This window comes from Nelumbo nucifera, chromosome 1, assembly GCF_055504915.1.
Source record: "Nelumbo nucifera cultivar China Antique chromosome 1, China Antique-T2T, whole genome shotgun sequence".
In the NCBI taxonomy this organism is placed as follows: Eukaryota; Viridiplantae; Streptophyta; class Magnoliopsida; order Proteales; family Nelumbonaceae; genus Nelumbo; species Nelumbo nucifera.
The window spans coordinates 111,522,312-111,544,406 of record NC_142649.1 but is presented as its reverse complement, the minus strand read 5'-3'; the positions used below and the strand labels follow the sequence as shown (position 1 = coordinate 111,544,406).

Sequence of the window (22,095 nt, the reverse complement as noted above, 5' to 3'; positions counted from 1 at the left end):
AGAAATTCCTCTTAATAGAGATCACATGGTTCCTGGAAAGCATGATATCTCATACACATTTTTAGCAGGATATATACAGGACTTATGGCATCACCCGTCATTTTTTTTATCAGTAACATCACCCATATATGTTAACAGGTAGTATTGGATTTAGGGCATTACCATGGAAATCTAATGCACCAAGTGTCAAGGACTCAGGTCAAAAGGATGATATAAAATATTCAATATTAACCCTACCCTATCTTCCTATAATTCCATGCTCTTTGTATTTTGTAGAGAACATTAATGTGGTCCCCACTATGTTTGTTATGTGGTCCCCACTACTTTTGTTTATTTATGTTAGTGGTAGTTGGTAGTTATTTTCAGTTTGCTATATTTCTTATTTCTTTGCTTATGTAAGCAGTAGGGGTAAGTCAGGTTTTTTCCCCTATTTTAACTATTAATATAAATAGTTGAGTGGGGCGACAATTCATGTCATAACCCACACTTTTTTTGACTTCCTCTCTTCGTCTTCTCCTTTTCTTCTCTTTCTTCTTCTCCTCTGATTCTCAAACCTTTTCCTTATTTCTTTGTACATTATAACTAGGACTGATTGCAGTCCTAGTGGACAACTTGGTATCAGAGCCAACCTAGGGCTTCTCATGCGAGTCTAATCAGGCCGACTACATGAGAACTTCCTAGGGTTGGAAGTTCCAGCATAGATAAGACCATCGGCTGATTCTTGGAGGTTGCTGGCAGTGTGAAGCTGATGCCCAAGGGATCGTAGGGCCTTGGAGGGTGTGTCCAGTGATCATGAAGAATCATAAGAAGGGAAGAAACCTCAAGATTAGGGTTCAGGCTGTGGTTTGGAGGTGGCAACCAGACTTTTCTGAGTAAGTTGGTGTTTGGTCTTGAGATCGACCTTAATAAAAACTTTTTTTGAGCAAACTGGGAGGTGCAGCTGAGAGTTTTCTATTTTTCTCCTGAGTTTTAGGGTTTCTTTCTTGACCTACGACCAGTTCTAGGATTAAAACCCTAAGTTTATGATTTGCCAATTCTGGGGCAATAGTTAGATCTGTTACAGCATTCCAGATTGAGTAATTTTGTTTTCTAGGAAACTAAAAGATCTGTTCCAATACTTCTGGGTGGTTGCTGAACCTATTTCACCTTTCTAGGTCGGCTGTTAGCAAGTTCTGGGTGCAATTACACCTGTTTCGGTGTTTTTTATCAATATTTTGAAAGGGGCTGACAGGAATGGAGTTTAAGAATCAAGGGGAAGGTGCTTTAGGGGCTGGTGGTTCTGGTAACATGTCTGAGAACGCATTTCAGATTACAACTGTCAAATTTGACGGATCAAATTACTTGGAATGGGCCCAGTCGGCCATGATGGCTCTTGGGGGTAGAGGAAAACTGAACTATTTATTGGGGGATGTGAAGGAACCAACTAAGGATGACCCAACCTATGCCAAATGGGTTCAGGAGAACTATTTGGTTATGACATGGCTGTGCAACTCTATGCAGCCCCACATGAGCCGAAACTACTTGTGGGCAAAAATTGCTAATGAGATTTGGGACATCATGAAAGAAACCTACTCCCAACCACTTAATGTTGCTAGGGTCTATGAGCTGAAATGTGAAGTAAACAACCTTAAGCAATGAGAGAAACCAATCTTTGTTTACTTCTCTATTTTGAAATCCTTGTGGCATGAAATTGACCACCTAGAGACAATTGAGTGGGAAAGTCAGATGGCACAAACTTACAGAAAACAAGTTGAAACTAATAGAGTGTTTGAATTCCTACCTGGTCTAAATTCTGAATATGATATTGTGAGACAACAACTCCTCTCCAGAGCAAGTGCGACCTTGTCACAAGCCTACTCTTTAGTGCACAGTGCAGAAAGTAGGAGAAAGGTTATGTTGTACCATCAGCCTTTTGAATCAGCCTTGGCAGTAGTGAAACCAAAGTTTGGGGGTGATAAGGAGAGGGATATGAAGAAGGAAGATAAGAGGGAGCTAGTATGTGAACATAGCAAGAAACCAAAACATACTAAAGACACCTGTTGGAAGTTACATCCACATCTAGTTCCAGCAAAGCTCAAAAACAAAAGGGGAAATCCCAACGTGACTGTTACTACTGATGGTGCACCCTCATCTAGCACAAGAGCCACATCCCTAGACACCTTAGCTGCTGTTCGGGCTGCTCCGACTCAGTTGGAGAGTGAACTAGGCAATTCAGCACCATTATCTCAGCCATCAATCACAACATCTGCTACTTCCACTTCAGAATTTGCTCATTCAAGTACACAGGCTTCAGCATATCATGCCTCAGTCCCAGGTAACACTGAACCTTGTTGGGTGATAGATTCAGGTGCATCCGACCACATGACTGGCTTGTCCTCACTGTTTACTACATATCACTTATCCTCTGGCAAAGACAAAGTGTCTATTGTTGATGGCTCCCTTGTTCTCATTTCTGGCAAGGGAAACATTAAATTGTCTAATGCCATTTCTTTGTCTTTAGTTTTACATGTTCCTAAACTTAATACTAATTTGTTTTCAATTAGTAGCATCACTAAAACCCAAAATTGTTCAGTGACATTTTTTTCCTGATCAATGTGTTTTTCAAGATTTGGAGACAAGGAAGGTGATTGGGATTGGCCATGAGACGAATGGAATCTACCTGCTTGGAGGGAGCTCACGTAGGGAAGATAGGGAAGTTGGGAGGTCTTTTGTTTTTCAGTTTGTTAGTCAGGTTATGCTTTGGCATAACTGGTTAGGTCATTTATCTTTTAGGTCTTTGAAAAGTTTGTTTCCTAGTTTGTTTGAGTCACTCTAGATGTCCAATTTGAAATGTGAAAGTTGTGAACTTGCAAAGCATTGTAGAACAACCTATTCTTTGAGTAATAAAAGTAGTATTCCTTTTGAAATTGTGCATACTGATATTTGGGGACCTTATCGTATCACTTCTATGGGGGGATACAAATACTTCTTGTTGTTTGTTGATGACCACTCGTTTTTCATGGGTTTACCTTATGCGTTCTCGAGATGAGGTCCCTACCTTAACCCGGATCTTTCATCAGATAGTTTTGACCCAGTTTGGGGTCAAAATCAAAATTTTCAGATCCGATAATGTGAAAGAGTATTTTGCAAAACCATTAGCCTCACATTTCCTTAACCATGGGATTATCCATCAGAGTACCTATCCCCATACACCTCAGCAAAATGGGGTTGTTGAGAGTAAGAATAGACACATATTGGAGGTAGCTAGAAGCATTATGTTTAACTCCAATGTGCCTATATGTTTCTGGGGAGATGCCATTCATACAGTTGTGTATCTCATCAACCGAGTTCCTTCATGGGTTCTAGACATGAAAGTTCCATTTACCCTTTTATATCCTGATAAAGAGTTGTTTACTATTCCCCTTAAGACCTTTGGATGTACTTGTTTTGTTCAAATCCTTGGACCTCATCATTCCAAATTTGATCCTAAAGCCTCAAAATGCATTTTCCTTGGTTATGCACAAACTCAAAAGGGATATTGCTGCTATGAACCTACTTCTGGGAGGAGGTTTGTTTCTATGGATGTCACTTTCTTTGAGGATGTACCCTATTATCCTAGGGTTTCTTCTTAGGGGGGGGGGAGTAGTGAGGTGGGGGTTCATTCATCAGAAATTCCATTACCTGTCCCAATCACTGAAGGGGAGTGTAGTGAGGAGGGTTGTCAGATGTGTCGGGATTTGAGAGTTTATCACAAACAATGAAGGTAGGTTGATTTCGTTCATCAGCAGTCCAAGCCATCTCCAATTCCTTCTATGGATCCAGATCTAGGTACCATAGTTCCTTCACCTTCCATTACAGATGAGATACCTTCCATTGTTGAACCTTCACCTCCATTGGATGATCTTGACCATCCCATTGCAACCCGTAAAGGGAAACACCATTTTGTACCTAATCTACAGCTCATTGTATTTCCTAGTCCTTGTCTTATGATCATTTGTCTCCCTCTTACAAGTCCTTTTGGGCATCCATTGCTACTATTCCCATTCCCATAATAGTGTAGGAAGCCTTGTCAGTACCTAAGTGGAAGGATGCAATGAAGGTAGAAATGGATGCCCTTCTGAAGCACAAAACATGGGAGCTAGTTGATCAACCTAAAGGGAAGAAACCAATTAAGTGTAGATGGGTGTTTATAGTGAAGCATAATGCTGATGGTTCCATTGTAAGGTATAAGGCCAAATTAGTTGCAAAGGGATTTACTTAGACATATGGCATTGACTACTTAGACCAGTGTTTTAAAAGCGCAAGGGCCAATTTGCGCCTAAGGCGCAAGGCGCAAGGCGAGGCGCATACCTTTTTAAGAAAGGTGCAAAATTACAAAAGAAAAGCTAAAAAAAATAAAAAAAGTCAGAAATTTCCAAAAAATGCCAAAAAAATTTAAAAAATGCAAAAAAATTAAAAAATATTAAACATAATGTTAATAAAAATATAAAATTAAATTTCAAAATAAATGATTTAAAAAACCTATTATCTAAAATTAAAATACATAAACATAACATGTAAAGTGTATTCAAATGAAAATTTAAAAATAAATTTCAAGCATGTAAAACCCACAATCTCTTTTTTTCCTTAATTGCATTGCTTCAAGTAGTTAATGTGATGCAAAACATATTGCATTCTTGATTCTATGAGTTGCCTTTGTAGCACGCTCCTCGAGGCAAGCCCGAACAAGTCTATTGCAATGAATGAATAAACAACATTAGCAAATAGGGGGTTCTTGGAGCTTCGGTGAGCGAGCGAAGCGCAAAATTTTAAAAAGGCGCACGCTTGGGCTTATGGCACAAGGCGCATCAGGCGCACCAAGCACCCGCCTTTTGAAAGAAGTGTGCCTAGGACCTAGGCGAGGTGCATACCCCAAAATGCACCTAGCCTATGCGCCTAGGTGCGCCTTTTAAATCACTGACTTAGACACTTTTGCACCAGTAGCAAAGATGAACACTATCAGAGTTTTACTATCTCTTGTAGCCAATTACTCCTGGCCTTTGTTTCAGATGGATGTTAAAAATGCCTTCCTCAATGGTGACTTGCAAGAAGTGTACATGCAGTTGCCTCCCGGATTTTATAGTGCAGAAGCAGGAAAGAAGATTTGCTGGCTTAATAAGGCCTTATATGGACTGAAACAATCTCCTAGAGCCTGGTTTGATAGATTCAGACAATTTCTTGAAAAATTTGCCTATGTGCTGGCCTAGTCAGATCACTCTTTTTATTAAAAAAGTGGATTCCTCCTTAACACTTCTTGCCGTATATGTGGATGATATTGTGGTGACAAGGAGTGATACCCGTGAGATTGACTCTCTTAAGCAACTCCTTCACCAAGAATTTGAGGTCAAAGACTTGGGAGAGCTACGGTATTTCTTGGGGTATTGAGGTAGCTCGGTCTAAACATGGGATTTTTATTTCCCAAAGAAAGTATGTTCTTGATTTGTTGGAAGAAACAGGGAAGCTAGGTGTTAAACCTGCTGACACACCTATTGAACAAAATCATAAGATCAGTGCAGAAGGTGGAGGAAGATAAAGTTATGTTCCAACAGTTGGTTGGAAAACTTCTCTATATTTGTCTCACACAACCAGACATCTCTTATGCAGTCAGTATTGTTAGCCAATATATACATTCTCCTAGAACTACTCACCTACTTGTAGTTGGGAGGATACTGGCATATTTGAAGAGACGTCCAGGCAGAGGTATACTATTCAAAGATAATGGTCACATGAAAATATAAGTTTACACAGATGCTGATTGGGCTAGATGTGTTGATGACAGGAGGCTTACCTCTGGGTATTGTGCTTTTGTAGGGGGTAATCTTGTTTCTTGGAGGAGTAAGAAACAAAATGTTGTTGCTCGCTCCAGTGCTGAAGCTGAACATAGGTCCATGGCGAATGGTGTGGCTAAAGTGTTATGGTTGAAATCCCTATTTGAGGAGTTGGGTATTACTTATTAGAAGCCCTTAATGTTGTACTGTGATAATTGGGCTGCTATTAACATAGCCCATAATCTGGTACAACATGACGGAACTAAGCATATTGAAGTGGACCAACATTTTATCAGAGAAAGAGTTGCTTCCCAAGAAGTGTGTATTGCATATATCACCTCCAACATGCAACTTTCAGATCTCTTCACTAAGGCAGTTTCAAAGACAAAGTTAGATGCAAATCTATGCAAGTTGGGAATGACAAATATCTATTCCCAGCTTGAGGGGGAGTGTAGAGAACATTAATGTGGTCCCCACTACTGTTTTGTTTATTTATGTTAGTGGTAGTTGGTAGTTATTTTCAGTTTGCTATATTTCTTATTTCTTTGCTTATGTAAGTAGTAGGGGTAATTCAGGTTTTTTCCCCTATTTTAACTATTAATATAAATAGATGAGTGGGGCGACAATTCATGTCATAACCCACACTCTTTTTGACTTCCTCTCTTCGTCTTCTCCTTCTTTTCTTCTCTTTCTTCTTCTCCTCTCGTTCTCAAACCTGTTTTTTAGTTTTTTGTACATTATAATTAGGACTGATTGCAGTCCTACTGGACAATATATATATATATATATTATATATATATATATAGAGAGAGAGAGAGAGGGGGGGAGAGATTGACAAGATGAATGAAGATAGAACTTGGGGAGAAATTCACAAGTAAAGGATTAGAGTCACCTGATCATGTCAATTTTTTGGCATAATATAGCTAGCAAGTGGAAATTCCACCAGTGTAAGCTTGTCTTACACCACTGGACACAAGCTTGGATAAAGGAGGAGGTAGTGGTGTAAAAGGCACACAAGCAAGGCACATTTCAAGGCTTGTGCCTCACCTAGACCCAGGTGCAGCACTTTTGAAAAGGTTCGCACCTATGCACCTTGCACCTCAGATCAGGCATGCACCTTGGTTAAAATTTGCATTTTTTTGTGCTTTGTGAAGCATGGTGACTGGACCAAGGCTCTGCCTCTAGACCCACGACCAAGCCCCTTGGGGGAAGCCTAAACAAGTCCACACTAGGGTCTAAAATTTTTAATCTACACATAAAAAAATGATTTTATAATTTTAATTATAGTTTCTTATCTTTTAAAAATGTCTTGTATAAAGAAGAATGAATGAACAATATTAGCAAAAGGGGGGGGGAGGGGTTCTCAGAGCTACAACAAGCAAACAAAGGCAGCTCATAGATTTAGGAATTCAAAACATTTAATGTCACATCAGTTATTTGAAATAATGTGATTGGAAAAGAAATAAAAAGATTCAAAGTTTCATGTGCATGAATTGTTGAGTGCTTGGATATGTTTTATAAGTTATGTTTGATTTTATTTTTTCTTCTTCACTTTAAATATGCTATTGTGTTTTATGTGTTATGTTTATATATTCTAATTTGAGCTAATAGGTTTTTTAAAAAAATTATAATTTAAAATTAAAGTTTGCAATTTTTTAATTAATGCTATTTTTAATATTCCGTTGAATTTTTTGATTTTTTGAAACATTAAAAATTTTTCACCTTGCACTTTTAAAACACTAGGAGGAGGGTTGCATCAGGTTAGCAGTCAGCACTAAAACTTTTGCCAAACTCTCTTGATAGCCAACCCCATATAGTTGGAAATTGGGATAACGCTTGGATGATGATGATGATGAAAGCTAGAAAGTAGGACCAATCAAATTGTGGGTGTGTTTTTAAACTTCCCTGCAATGACTTTCAGTCAAATCTCGATAAGTTTTGATTGTTCAAATCAAAATAGTTATGATTTTGATTTAGACACACAGACACGCTCTCACCCTAAGGAAGGACACACTCTCACCCTAAGATTCAAATATAAACTTAACACAAAGAAATATATGTATAAATTAGAACAAAGGAAGGATACACTCTCACCCTAAGAAAACCAATAGACTAAAAGAAAATACTTGAAAATCTCAAATAAGCATGAACAAAATTTTGTGTGTTGCATTTATTTGTGATATAAGATGTATTATCAAATGATGTTGCTATGAATTATTTACTTATGTAGCATTTGAATTTTAGGGATATCATTGTTAGACAGTGTATGCCCTTAGCTCCAATCAGAATGATGTACATTATGACATTTATTGTAAATGAATAAAGTACATATTTGATTCATGTTATTGTGGTGTGTTTCCGTGTAATACACTTAAACTTGACACATATGAGACTCGTGTTAGTTTAGAATGTTCACAGCCGATAGATCAATCTAAGGAGATCTATCCTGATAAGGCTGACACTGATGTGCCGCCAAGTTGGTTGGGGTAGCCTGTCTCAGCTGCCAGGGTGAGACCCGAGGTACATGCAGTGTAGGTTTACTTGAAACCCTGAACCGGACAAGATTTCCAGTATTGCCCTAGACCTTGGTGATTAGTGGGCAAGACTGGAATGTAACACCTGACCCCTAGACTCGATTATGATACTGCACTAGGTGTCAGATTGGACTGTCTTTGATATGCCAATCAGTGAGATCCTTAGAGGGGGTCAAAACCTGGGTATGTTGGGACAGTCCGAGAATTCATCTGAGTGGGTGATCATAGTGACAGGATCAGCCCCTTTGTCAGACAAAGGTAATGGTCGGGGATGCACTCTCTCTGATAGAAACCAAAGTTGCCCACAATCGATTTCAACTATTGAAATTTGTTTTGCAAAATATATTTATATAAAGATAAACATATATATTATGGTTTCAAAATGTTTGCAAAAGGTTTTAATTCCTGGGATCCATGTGAGTAGAGAGTGCAACACTGTCCCTTGCAGCCAAGGGAGAGGTCCTCTCTTGTCAGGCAGTGTTTGATCATTATGGGCTGAGAGGTTAAGTGTAAGACCATTGAGGGTAATACCTGATGGGCTAATCTTGCATCTGCCCACAGTCCTTGGGTTTTTATAAGGTGGCTTAACCCAGGGACCACTTAGTGTAAGTGTTGGGCCCATTAAGAGCCCATGGTGATGGGCTCAGGGGTTCACTGTGTCCTACAGTGAATTCGGCTAGGCCTTGTAACAGAGGCTGGGCTGAACCCATGTGGCCGATGTGTAGATCAATGTTTGGGTCCCACGCCATACAAGGAAATCAAACTAGGCAGCAGTTTGGAAGGTTAGTGAGCACATCGACTTAATGGGCCTAAAGCCCAAATCGAACTGGTTTAATTTGATTAATTAAAGAGGGGCGGTTCTGGGATTTAGATCAGCAGATAGGATAGGGAGTTATCCCTATCCACTCAAAGAGTCCTGATCCAAATAATGATTTGGATTAGGAAACTCCTAATTAGATTAGGAGGGCTGATCCTGATCTGCAGATAAGATAAGGGTTTATCTTTATCTCTTAAAGAGAGTCTTGATTCAAATAAGGATTTGAATTAGGAAACTCCTAATGAGATTAGGAGCTACTCCCTTTAAGGCTATAAAAGGAGGAGGAGGGCGAACCTCCATTCACTCAAACTGATCTCAGATACAAGAGAGAAAGAAAGCAACAGTAAGACTGTGTCATCTTCTGCTCTTGTCTTCTCCTCCTGCTGCCGCCATTGCCAGTTCGTTCTCCACCAGTAGGAGCAATCAAGAAGTGTTCTTGATATCAGTTTTTGGAGAAAAACTGATCTTAAGTCGTGCTCACATACCCTCCATCGAATTCTTGCTGAAGGATTCGGTTCTTGTGAAGAACCACCTACTGATTCTGCTCCACCCTACACTGTGTCATCTTCAGTGGGAGCAATCTTTGGAGATCTCCTTGGGCGTGAACACCTTCATTGGAAGTTATTATTTCTCCGTATCAAGTATCTCCCTCTCCTACCTTTTGGTTTTAGATCTGGTTCGGTTCTTGGTTCAAGATTGATCCTTGAAAAATGCAGTTTTTCTAAAACAGGGAATATGATTCCCACATGGGAGAGAGAGAAACTTTTTAAATTTCGCCCTACCTTCCTGTAGGGTTCGGCTATCTATATGATGGATCTCTCATCCCTTCAATCATATATATGCAATGACATACGTTTTTTTTATAAGTGATTTTATTAATTAAGAATGATCAATACAGAATGACACAGATAATGCTTTCCCTCAAAGAAGCACAAGATGCTGCCTCGAGCTGATTCCTATGCACCCCTTGCTTAGCTAGACAGCCTGCCGTCCCATTCACTGATCTTATTTCTCATTGAAAGCTGACATAGATGTTTGTGGTTAACCATTTAAATCTCCTCAGTGCTCCCCTAAACGACCAGGTCACTGTCTTTGGATCTTTCAGCCACCCAATTACTAATTTGGAATCACCTTCAATTAGTAATGTTCCATGTTTAGCTCTTTAGAAAACACTGCTCCTTGTAGAACTGCTTGGACTTCCACACTGAGTCTGCCTCTCCAATAGGACCAGAAAATAAAACAATAATCCATCCCTGTGCATCTCTTAAGACTCCCCTAATCCCTGATGGGCCTGCGTTGCCTAGACTGCTACCATCAAAATTTAACTCGATGACACCTTCTTCAGGGGGTTTCCATTCCACCACAGGCTTAAGTCTTCAAACTGAACTATTAGCCACCAAATCCCCATTCCTCCAAATATCCTCGTAGGAGAAAGAAGAGAAGAGATCTAGAGATTTGGCCCACATAACGGCTCTGTTAATGAGGCAATCCCAAACACCAGTCTCGTCCCACACTTTCTCTGTGAATATTCTGGCATCTCTCTTTCCTATCTTAAATAGTATGGCGAGTACTTGAACCATGTATTGATGTTTATTCTTTCTTTTTCTGAAGGATCATTACAGACTACCAATAATTTGGTACTGTTTTCTAGTTTCCATAAATTGTTACTATTAACTTCTATAAACTTGCAGAAACTAATTCAACTTCGATTTGGATCAAAGTTCACACTGAAACCAAAGTTTAAAACCTTAATAGTGGATATGATCCAAAACCATTTTCACATCGAGAAGATTGTAAAAAGAGTATATAAGAATGAAATGGAGTATAATGTAATATACAGTATTCTGAATGGGGACCACAATTCTTCATGATGTAATGCTTTAGTGGATGAACACATCTACTTAATAAAATTTCCCTATCAAAGCTTCCACAATATAAAATAAGATAGAACAAAAAAATGTATATACTTGGTGGTAGTAACCTGCCCCAAAGTTGACCAGTTTCACTGAAGGCATCTGGTGGAACACCACTGACAAGAAGAGGAAAACCACTCCTGCTCTGCACACATATGGAGAACCACTCACCAATAAAGTTAAGGAGATAAATATCTGTTGCAATCCCATGGAGAACCACTCACCAATAAAAATAGCCTCTTATTTGCCCAGACATCCGCACTATGATATCCTACATATATAGGCATATCTCCCATTATACTGATTCCCTTCATATGTGCATAGTTGCGAACTTTCTGCCATTGCCTTTGAAATAAGAACTGTTGGGCAATGAATATGTTTATCTGCATTCGGTGGAAACATGAACAAGTTTCCATAAGGAATAGAAATATCAAATAGAGCAGCTCCAACACACCAATACATGACAGATGCATTCACATTGTTACCCAATACTTACGAAGTCTCTTTGGGTTTGGTAAATTTCCTCCAAGGCTACAAGATGGCGGTTTTTTAAAGGTTCAGGCCAATCATTCCAAGTGAAAGTATTTAGAGCATTGTCAATAGCTGCAAAATAAGCTGCATCTTCTAGCCAGCCTACAAAGATGTAAAGAGAGTTGACAAAGGTGCATGTGGAAGTGGAATTAGTTGGAGATTTAAAAGAAGTTCACCATCCTGGCTTGTTCAAACAATGTGAAAAAAAATCTCAAATACAAAGGTGCATGGCAGGAATACAAGAAATTAGGAAAGGAAAAGATGGTATAAGCTCTGCAACATTAAGTAGCATGCATACGAATGCTTTCTCAGGTCAGCCTTTTCCCTATAATACAATGTGTATCAAGTAAAAAGAAGAAAAGAAAGGGTTAAACATTAGCTTCCATCCAGGGATTCCTTTCCCCCTCAAATCACAAAGTCATCAGTTTGAATGAAATATAAAGGCCAATATACTAACATCATTCATTACACATAATGATCTATCATTTCAAGTGGTGCTAGTAATTCTCACCACCATATAGTTAGAAGTTTTGTAGAGACAGTGAAATCTAGTTGTCGGGCTATTTTTGTACTTTTACTTTTCTTTGTTGTATATCTATTCTTTGTATTATCTGTCTCCTGTACATTAAGGGCAGTTCTGTCCTTTTACAACTTAATATAAATATATCTTTTAGGGTCGTCCTGTTCATGGGCCGGGCATGGGTCGGGCTTTTACTCTTCATTAATGGAAATTTGTTAGGCCCGAGCCCGACCCGACCAATGGGCCTACAATTTGGACCCGAGCCCGGCCTTGATAAAAAGCCCGAACCCCGAGCTGAGTTCGCTGCCGGTGATTGCCCCACAAGTCTCTGATATCTCCCAATGTCCTTTACCAGATCACCTTCTGAAGCATTAATTCTGTGATTCTGATTAGTAGGAGTATTGGCAGCCTTTGTTCCAAGCTTCCCTATTTTGTGTAAAAGATCCAGAACATACTTCCTCTAAGAAATAAAAATTCCATGTTTTGATCTTGCAACTTCAATGCCCAAGAAGTACCTCAGCTCCCCAAGATCCTTAATTTCAAATTCTCTGTGTAGATTCTTCTTCAAATTGTCAATCTGACATAGGTCATTTCCTGTGACAACAATATCACCCACATAAGCAATCAGGACTGACACCAAGGATCCCCTCTGCTTCACAAACAAAGTATGGTCTAATTGAATCTGAGTGTAGCCAAAAGCAATCAAGGCCTTCCTAAATCTATCAAACCATGTTCTAGGAGATTGCTTTAAACCATAAAGTGACTTTTTTAGTCTGGATACCTTCCCCTTTTCAGCATCGCTGTAGAAACCAACAAGACGATCCATATACACTTCTTCTTGCAAATCTCCATTCAGAAAAGCATTTTTCACATTAAGTTGAAATAAGGGCCAAGAGTATGTGGCAGTAAGAGAGAGAAGGATCCGAACAGAAGTCATCTTTGCAACTGGTGCAAAGGTCTCTAAGTAATCAATGCCATAGGTTTGTGTGTACCCTTTTGCAACCAGTCTGCCTTATACCTTTCTATACTTCCATCTGCCTTATATTTAATTGTGTAAACCCATCTGCATCCAACAGTCTCCTTGCCCTCTGGTAGATCCACAATTTCCCATGTCTGATTCTTAATTGAGGCTTCCATCTCTTCCTGCATAGCTATCTTCCACTCAGGTTTGGAGAGAGCCTCACTGACACCCTTGGGTATAGACACAGAGTCAAGAGAAGAAAGGAAAGCACGATAGGAAGGAGAAAGTCCACTGTAGGATAGGTACTGTGAAATACAATGAGCAGTACACTTTCTCTTCCCTTTTTTTAGGGCAATAAGAAGGTCCAAGTCATCTGTAATGGGTTTAGTAGAATCAATAGGAACTGAAACATTAGAGGGATCAAGAGGAAGACCTAAATCCATGTCAGCTGAAACTGGAGTCTCCAAGGAACCAATAAGAAGTGATGTGAGTTCTTCTGCAGTGGAACCAACCTCCCTATGAAGTCGTTGTCGTGAGTAACACTGAGAAGCAGGACGCAAAGGAGGTGATAAGGTAGGTGACATAGGAGGATCAGGCACAGATGTGGACACAAGAATTGGAACTGGAAGAGGAATAGATTGCTCACTCACTTCCCCAAAACACTCCCCCTAAGAAGGATCCTTTGAGAAAAAGGATGTGGATCATAGTAACATACTGACTCCCAGAGACTGGATCATAGCAGCGGTACCCTTTCTGATTTTTTGCATACCCAAGAAAAACACATTTCTTTGCCTTTGGATTGAGCTTCAAGTGGTGAGGACCAAGAAGGAATGTGGAACATCTCCCCCTCAGGAAAAAGGAGGCTGAATGGGGTGTTGAATCCAAGTATACGAGAGGGCACCCTATTAATCAAGAAGACTGCTATGAGAACTACATCACCCCAAAACCGAACTGGAACAGTAGATGTGATCATCATGCTTCTTGCAATCTCAACAATATGTCTGTTCTTCCTCTCTACAACACCATTCTGCTATGGACTGTAGGAACAACTGCTCTGATGGACAACACCTTATTCTAACAGATATGAAGCATGGTGTTTTTCAAAAAATTCCCTGGCATTGTTTGATCTAAACACCTTTATTCGTGTTCTAAACTGTGTTAGCACCATCTAATGAAATTGTCTAACCAAGGATGGTACCTCATCTCAGGATCTCATCAAGTAAACCCAAGAATATCGAGAGAAATCATCCACAAATAAGAGAAAATATCGATAGCCACCCATAGAAGGAACATGGTATGGTCCCCACACATCAGAATGAATAACATCAAAAGCAGATGAACATCTTTTATTACTAGCTTTAAAGGAATGTCTACAATGTTTTCCAAGCTGACAATCTTCACACTTTAGACTGAACAAATTAACAGACTCAAAAAGCTTTGGAAATAAGAAATGCAAAGAAGAAAAAGACAAATGACCCAAACGATTATGCCAAAGCATAATCTAACTCACAAACTCTAACTCAATATCCCTACTGACATGATGACCCTGATGATGAGGAAGCGCATCCAGGAGGTAGATTCCATTCACTTCACGACCATTCCCAATCGTCCTCTTCGAATCCAGATCTTGCAAAACACAATGACCAGGAGAAAAAATCACTGAGCAATTCAGTTTCTTAGTCAAACTACTAATAGATAACAAGTTAGTACTCAATCTAGGAACATGAAGGACAGAGGATAGGGAAATGGAATCAATAATCTTGACAGACCCCTTCCCAGCAATGGGAACATGAGATCCATCGGCTGTGGAGACTCTGTCTCTGCCAGGACAGAGTTGGTAAGAAGAAAAAATAGTGGAAATATGGGTCATGTTCTCTGAGGCTCCAGAATCTATAATCCAAGGAGGTCTCTCCTTACCTATAGTAGAAACATAGTTTGCAGTGGCAAGTGAACTACCTGTGTGAGCAAAGGAAGTAGAGTGTGCTCCACCAGAACAACCTGTACCTAGCTGTCCACCTGTTACTAGATTAGGGCTGATTGTATCTCACTGATTCAGGAACTGCCCATATCTCTCAAGTTCAACCCTCACTGCAGTAGCTATAACAGACTCCGGAGTATCTGTAGTAGGAGGGCCAGGTATGTCACTAGTGACTGCCATGTGAGCATTTCCCTTCTTGTTTTTGAGTCTATTCGGCACAAGATGAGGATGAAGCTTCCAACAGGTATCTCTTGTGTGTTTAGGCTTCTTACAGTAATCACAAATCAAATCCTTCTTATCTTCCTTCCTAATTTCAGTGCCACTTGGTTTCACAGTACTGACCATGGCTGATTGTTCAAAACCAAAATTCTTCGTCATCACATTTCTCCTACTCTCTTCCCCTAATACAAAGGCATATGCCTAAGAGAGAGTAACACTGTCACTGGAAAGGATATGCTACCTTGCAATATTATATTCGGGATTAAGACCAACAAGAAATTCAAAAACCCTATACTTCTCTAAGAGCTTCTTGTAGGCAATTGCATCCTTAGTGGTTTCCCAAACAACTGTCTTCAGATGGTCAATCTCCTGTCATAGGGTTTTAAGGGCTGAAAAATAAACAGCAATAGGTCTATCTCCCTATCTGGTAGCAATAATTTGATTCCTCAACTGATAGGTTCTAGCAACATTTTCACTCTGTGAGTAGGATTCTGCAACCCCATCCCATATTTCCTTAGTTGTGTTTGCCCACAAAAAAATTTTACTTATATGGGGCAACATCGAATTACATAGCCAAGTCATTACCATATAATTTTCCTGTACCCATTGAGAGCTATTAGTCTCGGGTTTCACTTCCTCACTAGTGATATACCCCAACTTCCCACGAGCACCAATGGCCATCTTTGCAGATTGTGACCATTCTAAATAGTTTGAACCATCTAACTTAACTGTAGTGATGGTCCCAGCCCCGAAAAGGTCTCCAACACCTCCTCCCACTGGTCTCAGTTCATTCCCGAGTTTGTTTTCAACTCTATTCACTTCCTCACTAGTGATATACCCCAACTTACCACGAGCACCAATGGCCATCTTTGCAGATTGTGACCATTCTAAATAGTTTGAACCATCTAACTTAACTGTAGTGATGGTCCCAGCCCCGAAAAGGTCTCCAACACCTCCTCCCACTGGTCTCAGTTCACTCCCGAGTTTGTTTTCAACTCTGTTCACTTCCTCACTAGTGATATACCCCAACTTCCCACGAGCACCAATGGCCATCTTTGCAGATTGTGACCATTCTAAATAGTTTGAACCATCTAACTTAACTGTAGTGATGGTCCCAGCCCCGAAAAGGTCTCCAACACCTCCCACTGGTCTCAGTTCACTCCCGAGTTTGTTTTCAACTTTGTTACCCTCCATAATTCTCAAAAAAGGGTTAGAAGGTCCCTTTAAGATGAAAGAATATGAAATAAATCCCTTCAGGTACCATAGACACCTTTCTGGTACCCCAGATGATCCTCTCACAAAAGATTCCCTTTCTGCAGGACGAAAGAAAAGAGAGAAGAGGCAGCCGCTCTCTCCTGAGACCTCCAAAAAAGGTATGACTTGAACCGCCCTCTTCAGAAAACTCCAAAGAACCCTAAAAAATTAGGGTGCCACTTCCTAGGTCAAAATTGAAGAATTCTACAAAAACAAGGCTTTCTCCCTTTTTCCAGCTCTTCCTGAATTTGATGGGAAACCCTAGACCAGCTATAAGGCAAAACAGATCCACCAAAAAATCCAAAAACTGGGCTTACTTGAGATCTTCGATCAGCCTCTCAAATCACCATGCAGTCGGTCGATCTAGGGCTGCATGATAGAGCAGCTCAAGGAACCTTTGGCCTGCTCTGATACCAAGTAGAAGTTGCGGACAACAGTTTTAGATGAATTCCTTGTGAAGAAAAGTAGAAGTTGAAAGGTTTCAACAGTAGAGAAGAAGAGAGGAGAAGAAAAGAGAGTAGGATGTCGCCCAGAATAGAATTAGTTCTGGCTGCCAACCCCTTCCCCGAGGTGCATGCATGTACTGACTCACAACACTGACAACATAAGAAATATCTGGTCGTGTCATACACAAATACAGTAATTGGCCCACCATTCTTTGATATCTCCCCACATCATTTACCAATTCACCATCCACACCATTAATTTTGTGATTTGGATCAATAGGAGTGTCTGCTGGTTTGGTCCCCAGCTTCCCAATCTCTCGCAATAGGTCAAGTACATACTTTCTCTGTGAAATGAAGATCCCATGCTTGGACTTTGCAACTTCAATCCCTAAGAAGTATTTGAGCTCACAAAGACCTTTGATCTCAAACTCTTGCTACAATGATTTTTTGAGATCATCAATCTCCTCTAGATCATTTCCTATCATCACTATATCATCCACATACACAATCAGAATTAACACCAGAGCATCTCTCCTCTTCACAAAGAGGGTGTGATCAGACTGTGCCTGTGTGTATCCAAAACGGATGAGTGCCCCTCTGAACCTGTCAAACCAAGCCCTAGGTGACTGTTTCAGTCCATACAAAGATTTTATGAGTCTGCACACCTTTCCTTTACCAACATTTTCATAAAAGCCTGCTGGAATGTCCATATATACCTCCTCCTGTAAGTCACCATTGAGGAAAGCATTTTTGACATCAAGCTGGAACAAGGGCCATGAATAGGTGGCTGCTAGAGATAAAAGGATACAAACTGAACTCATCTTAGCTACTGGTGCAAAGGTTTCCAGATAATCAACACCATAGGTCTGAGTATACCCTTTTGCTACCAACCTTGCCTTGTACCTCTCTATCTTGCCATCGGCCTTATACTTCACTGTGAATACCCATCGACATCTGACTGTCTCCTTGTTTGGGGGGAGATCAACTATTTCCCAAGTTTGGTTTTTGACCAAAGCATCCATCTCATCTTGCATGGTTGTTTTCCACTCAGGTTTGGAGAAAGCCTCAATAACATTCTTGGATATATACACAGAATCTAGGGAAGAAAGAAAAGCACGATAGGAGGGTCATAAGGCACTGTAGGAAAAATGGTGTGAAATGCAGTGGGTTGTACACTTTCTCTTCCCCTTACGAAGTGCAATGGGAAGATCAAGGTCAGTGGGATCAACTGCAACAATGGTGTTAGGGACAGAAACATTATCATCAGAAAACATAACAGGCTCAGGCTCAAGAGGAATACTTGGAATTGTATCTGCCGAATCTGGAGTTTCAGAAGGATTGACAGAGAGTGGTATGGGTTGAGGATGTGTGGAGTCAACCATCATCTGTCGGCGCTAATATTGCTGTAAGGCTGCCCATAGTGGCTCAAGTAATGAAACTGAAGGTGTAGGTGCTGGTTGAACTAATGGTGCAAGTGGTGGCTGAACGGATGTAGATGCTGGCTGAACTGATTGAAGCACCATAGAAACAGGAAGAGGAACAGATTGTGAGTTCTTCTCCTCAAAACTCTCCCCCTAAGGAGAACCACTCGAGAAGAAGAATGTGGATTCAAAAAAGCTAACATCCATAGTGACAAATCTGCTCCTCTACACTAGGTCATAACAACAATACCCCTTTTGGTTCTGAGCATACCCAAGAAAAACACATTTCTTGGCCTTAGGATCCAATTTCTTGCGATGAGGGCCAAGAATGTGAACAAAAAAACACAACCAACAGGCCATAGCAGAACCACACTAGGAAGATGCCATGGATTCTGAGATTCGAGCCCTTCTTGAGAATGACACCTGGGACCCAGTTCAAGCTCCACCTGAAGCCTCTCTCATAGGAACTGGATGGGTCTATTCTGTGAAACTGAAATCTGATGGTAACCTAAACAGATATAAAGCTAGACTTGTTGCATAAGGATACAAACAGGAATACGGAATAGACTATGAGGAGAATTTTGCTCTTGTAGCTAAAATGACTACTATATGTCTTCTGATGGCCATATCTGCAGCCAAACAGTGGACAATCCATCAGATGGATGTCAAGAATGCTTTTCTTCATGGGGAATTAAAAGAGACAGTCTATATGAAGCCCCCTCTAGGATACTGTACAGATCTGCAGCTTGTTTGTCGTTTGAAGAAGTCACTTTATGGCCTGAAGCAAGCCCCTAGGGCATGGTTTGAAAAGTTTAGATCCATCATCACTAATGCTGACTTTACCCAGAGTCCTTCCAATTATTCCTTATTCATCTTAAGGAGGAAGTAGGGAGTAAAGATGTTACTCCTCTATGTTGATGATATACTCATTACAAGGGATGACACAGAAGGAATTTCTAGGCTACAACACTTACTCAAGTGAATCCTTCAAGATGAAGGACTTGAGGCCTTTGATATATTTCTTGGGCCTTGAAGTGAGCAAAAACTGCCGAGGCTACTTTGTTAATCAACAGAAGAATGTGGCTGACCTGGTTAAACTGGAAAATCTTAGTGACTCTAAGATTGTGGGCACTCCACTAGAACTGAACCTGAAACTCAGCAAAGATGATGGCTCTCCCCTTGAAGATCCTACCCTTTATCGTCATCTAGTGGACAGTTTAATCCATCTCACCATGACTCAGCCAGACATATCTTATGCAGTTTAGATAAGTCAGCTTGTGTCTTCTACGAGACAACCACATTTATCTACAGTTCATCGAATTATAAGATATTGCGAGGCACACCGTCACATGGGATATTCTTCTCCTCATCATCTCTCGACGGTTCACTACTGGATGGTGTATCTTCCTAGGCAACTCCCTTATCTCATGGAAGTGCAAAAAACAAGCTACTGTGTCCAAATCTTCCGCTGAAGCTGAATACAAGGCTATGTCTTCTGTGTGTAGTGAGATCATATGGCTCCGGGCTCTTCTATTTGAAATACTAAATGAGCCATCATTGTCTATTCCTCTTTATGCAGACAATATCAATGCAATAAAAATTACATTCAACCCCGTCTTCCATGAGCGCACCAAACACATAGAAGTTGATTGCCACTTCATTCGCGACCTCCTTCTCGAGGGTACCATATCTCTTCCCTCATGTCTCTTCCGGGCTCCAACTAGCAGACTTGTTGACTAAAGCAATGACACGGGCTCAAAATCTATTTCTCATGGACAAACCGATGCTTATTCCTAGGCATCAGTTTGAGGGGGAGTGTAGAGACAGTGAAATCTAGCCGTAGGGCTATTTTTGTATTTTTACTTTTCTTTGTTGTATATCTATTCTTTGTATTATCTCTCTCCTGTACATTAAGGGCAGTTCTGTCCTTTTACAACTTAATTTAAATATCTCTTTTAGGGTGTCGACTGACATAAGGTGTCACACCCACCATTCAGTTGTTGTCTCTCTGTCTCTCTCTCTCTCACTTTCTTTTCTGACTTTCGAACTAACTCTAACAGTTGTTACATATTCAAATATTTAAATATTATTAAAGATCCCAAAAGTGTCCCCATATAGTTTGGATAAGCCAATGCAAGGAAGAGGTGCAATAGCAAATGACAGTCACTTCATCGAATAGCCAGTTCAAGGAAAAGGTACATTGAAATTTAGAGGTGAGGATCCATCATCTAAGCAATGAAATTTCTTGAGTCACCTTCCAGCGCTAAACTGCTCAAACCAGGGTGATGGACTTCTTTGAAAACCCCAACTGAATTTCCTCTGTTAACCACTCAAGAAAAAGCATTGATGGTCTCAACAACATTGTTTCTAAAAGGACCCTGTCACCAACAGGAAAATCCCAACAAGAAAAACCATCAAAATTGAGTTTCACAATGTTGAGATTAGGAAGCAACCACTCCCATCTCTCCTTCATGAAAGACCTCAACTAACAACCAACCTCTCACATTAAAGTATACAAGAGCCACCTTCTTTAGGGGGCTTAAGTGATCAACCTGAAGGATGTTTTAATTGACACTGAGAAATTCTACATCTAAGTTTGGACTTCCAACTCTAAGGGCTCTTCTAATGTTCTTTCTTTTTCAAATTCTTAAATGCGATGCCATGAACTCTCAAGCATTTCCAGTCAGTTCAATCTAGTTATGGCCTAGTCTTTCAAAAGTAAAAACCTTCTATTGGGAGACCATGCACATGAAATTTAACAAGTGACATAAACTAACATCAGATAAAGTTCTAAATGTTTCTTTTCAATGGATAACTAGAAAGATTTTATTAAGAATCAAAAGGAGAATAGGCAAAAATGGGCATGGCACAATATAGCCTCTCACCTCAAAAAAGAAGTATCCACAAGCAATAAAAATAAAAGGAAGAAAATCAAAGAGCCAAAGTGAGCCACCCTCTACGCAAGGTAGTTAGCTCCCCCATGTAAATTTGTCCTCTCAACCATGCATGTAGCCAATAATTCCATATCAAGTTGCAAATATAGGAGAGAACCTGAACAAGATGTTCATCTAGACTCCAAGTATCTAGATTTTCTAATGAAATGATCAAGGGAACAAGGACCATCACCATCTCTGCACATCCAACAAATAACTGACAGTTTCACTGGGAGTGTGGAAAAAGTATCCTGTCTCTGAGTGCATCTTGTAGAGAGACTGGGCCGAATGGGCCCTAGCCCATTAGTGTCTTTCTTATTAGTTCTTTCTTGTTATGTTTTCTTATTGGGCATTTTCTTTATGGGCCTTTAGCTCTTGTTTATGTTTTTCTAAGTATATTGTTGATGTGGACGCCTACTTAAAGGCAGTCTCGTAAATTATGTAACTTAAGTAAGTTTAATAACAGATTAGTGTGGGGAAAGAGGAGATTATCGAATTCCTCCTTTCTTTCTCCTTTCTTCTCCATTCTTCCTCCGTGTCGTCTTCCTCTTCTTCTCTACTTCTTTTGCTTTAATCTTAATTTTTTCTGCTAATTTTATTGGTCTGAATCACATCTTGGTATCAAAGCAGGTCTCCCTTCGCTTTTCTCTTTTTTTCTTTTCTTTACCCATACACTTTTTCTAACTGAAAGGTGTATGGAGAGATAAATTGCTGATCATTCAGAGAGCTTGTTTGCCTAGTTGGTAGAGGGTTTGGAGAGTCAAAATCTGGCCGTAGATTGT

The 22,095-nt window shown here is 40.1% G+C and overlaps 1 protein-coding gene across 3 annotated transcripts in view; it reads right to left on the bottom strand.

Moving 5' to 3' along the window:
• Positions 1-22,095, bottom strand: part of LOC104589296 (4-alpha-glucanotransferase, chloroplastic/amyloplastic) — a 46,434-nt gene that overhangs the window by 4,567 nt on the left and 19,772 nt on the right. For 2 of the 3 annotated variants that reach the window (XM_010247557.3, XM_010247556.3), the window contains exons 6-8: positions 11,547-11,683; positions 11,275-11,433; positions 11,119-11,195 (exon numbers count right to left, since the gene is read on the bottom strand). In XM_010247557.3, the coding sequence (XP_010245859.1) occupies positions 11,119-11,195; positions 11,275-11,433; positions 11,547-11,683 (373 nt within the window). Of the gene's footprint in view, positions 1-11,102; positions 11,196-11,274; positions 11,434-11,546; positions 11,684-22,095 lie in introns of all 3 variants that reach the window. The other variant, XM_088892436.1, reaches the window with a different exon arrangement.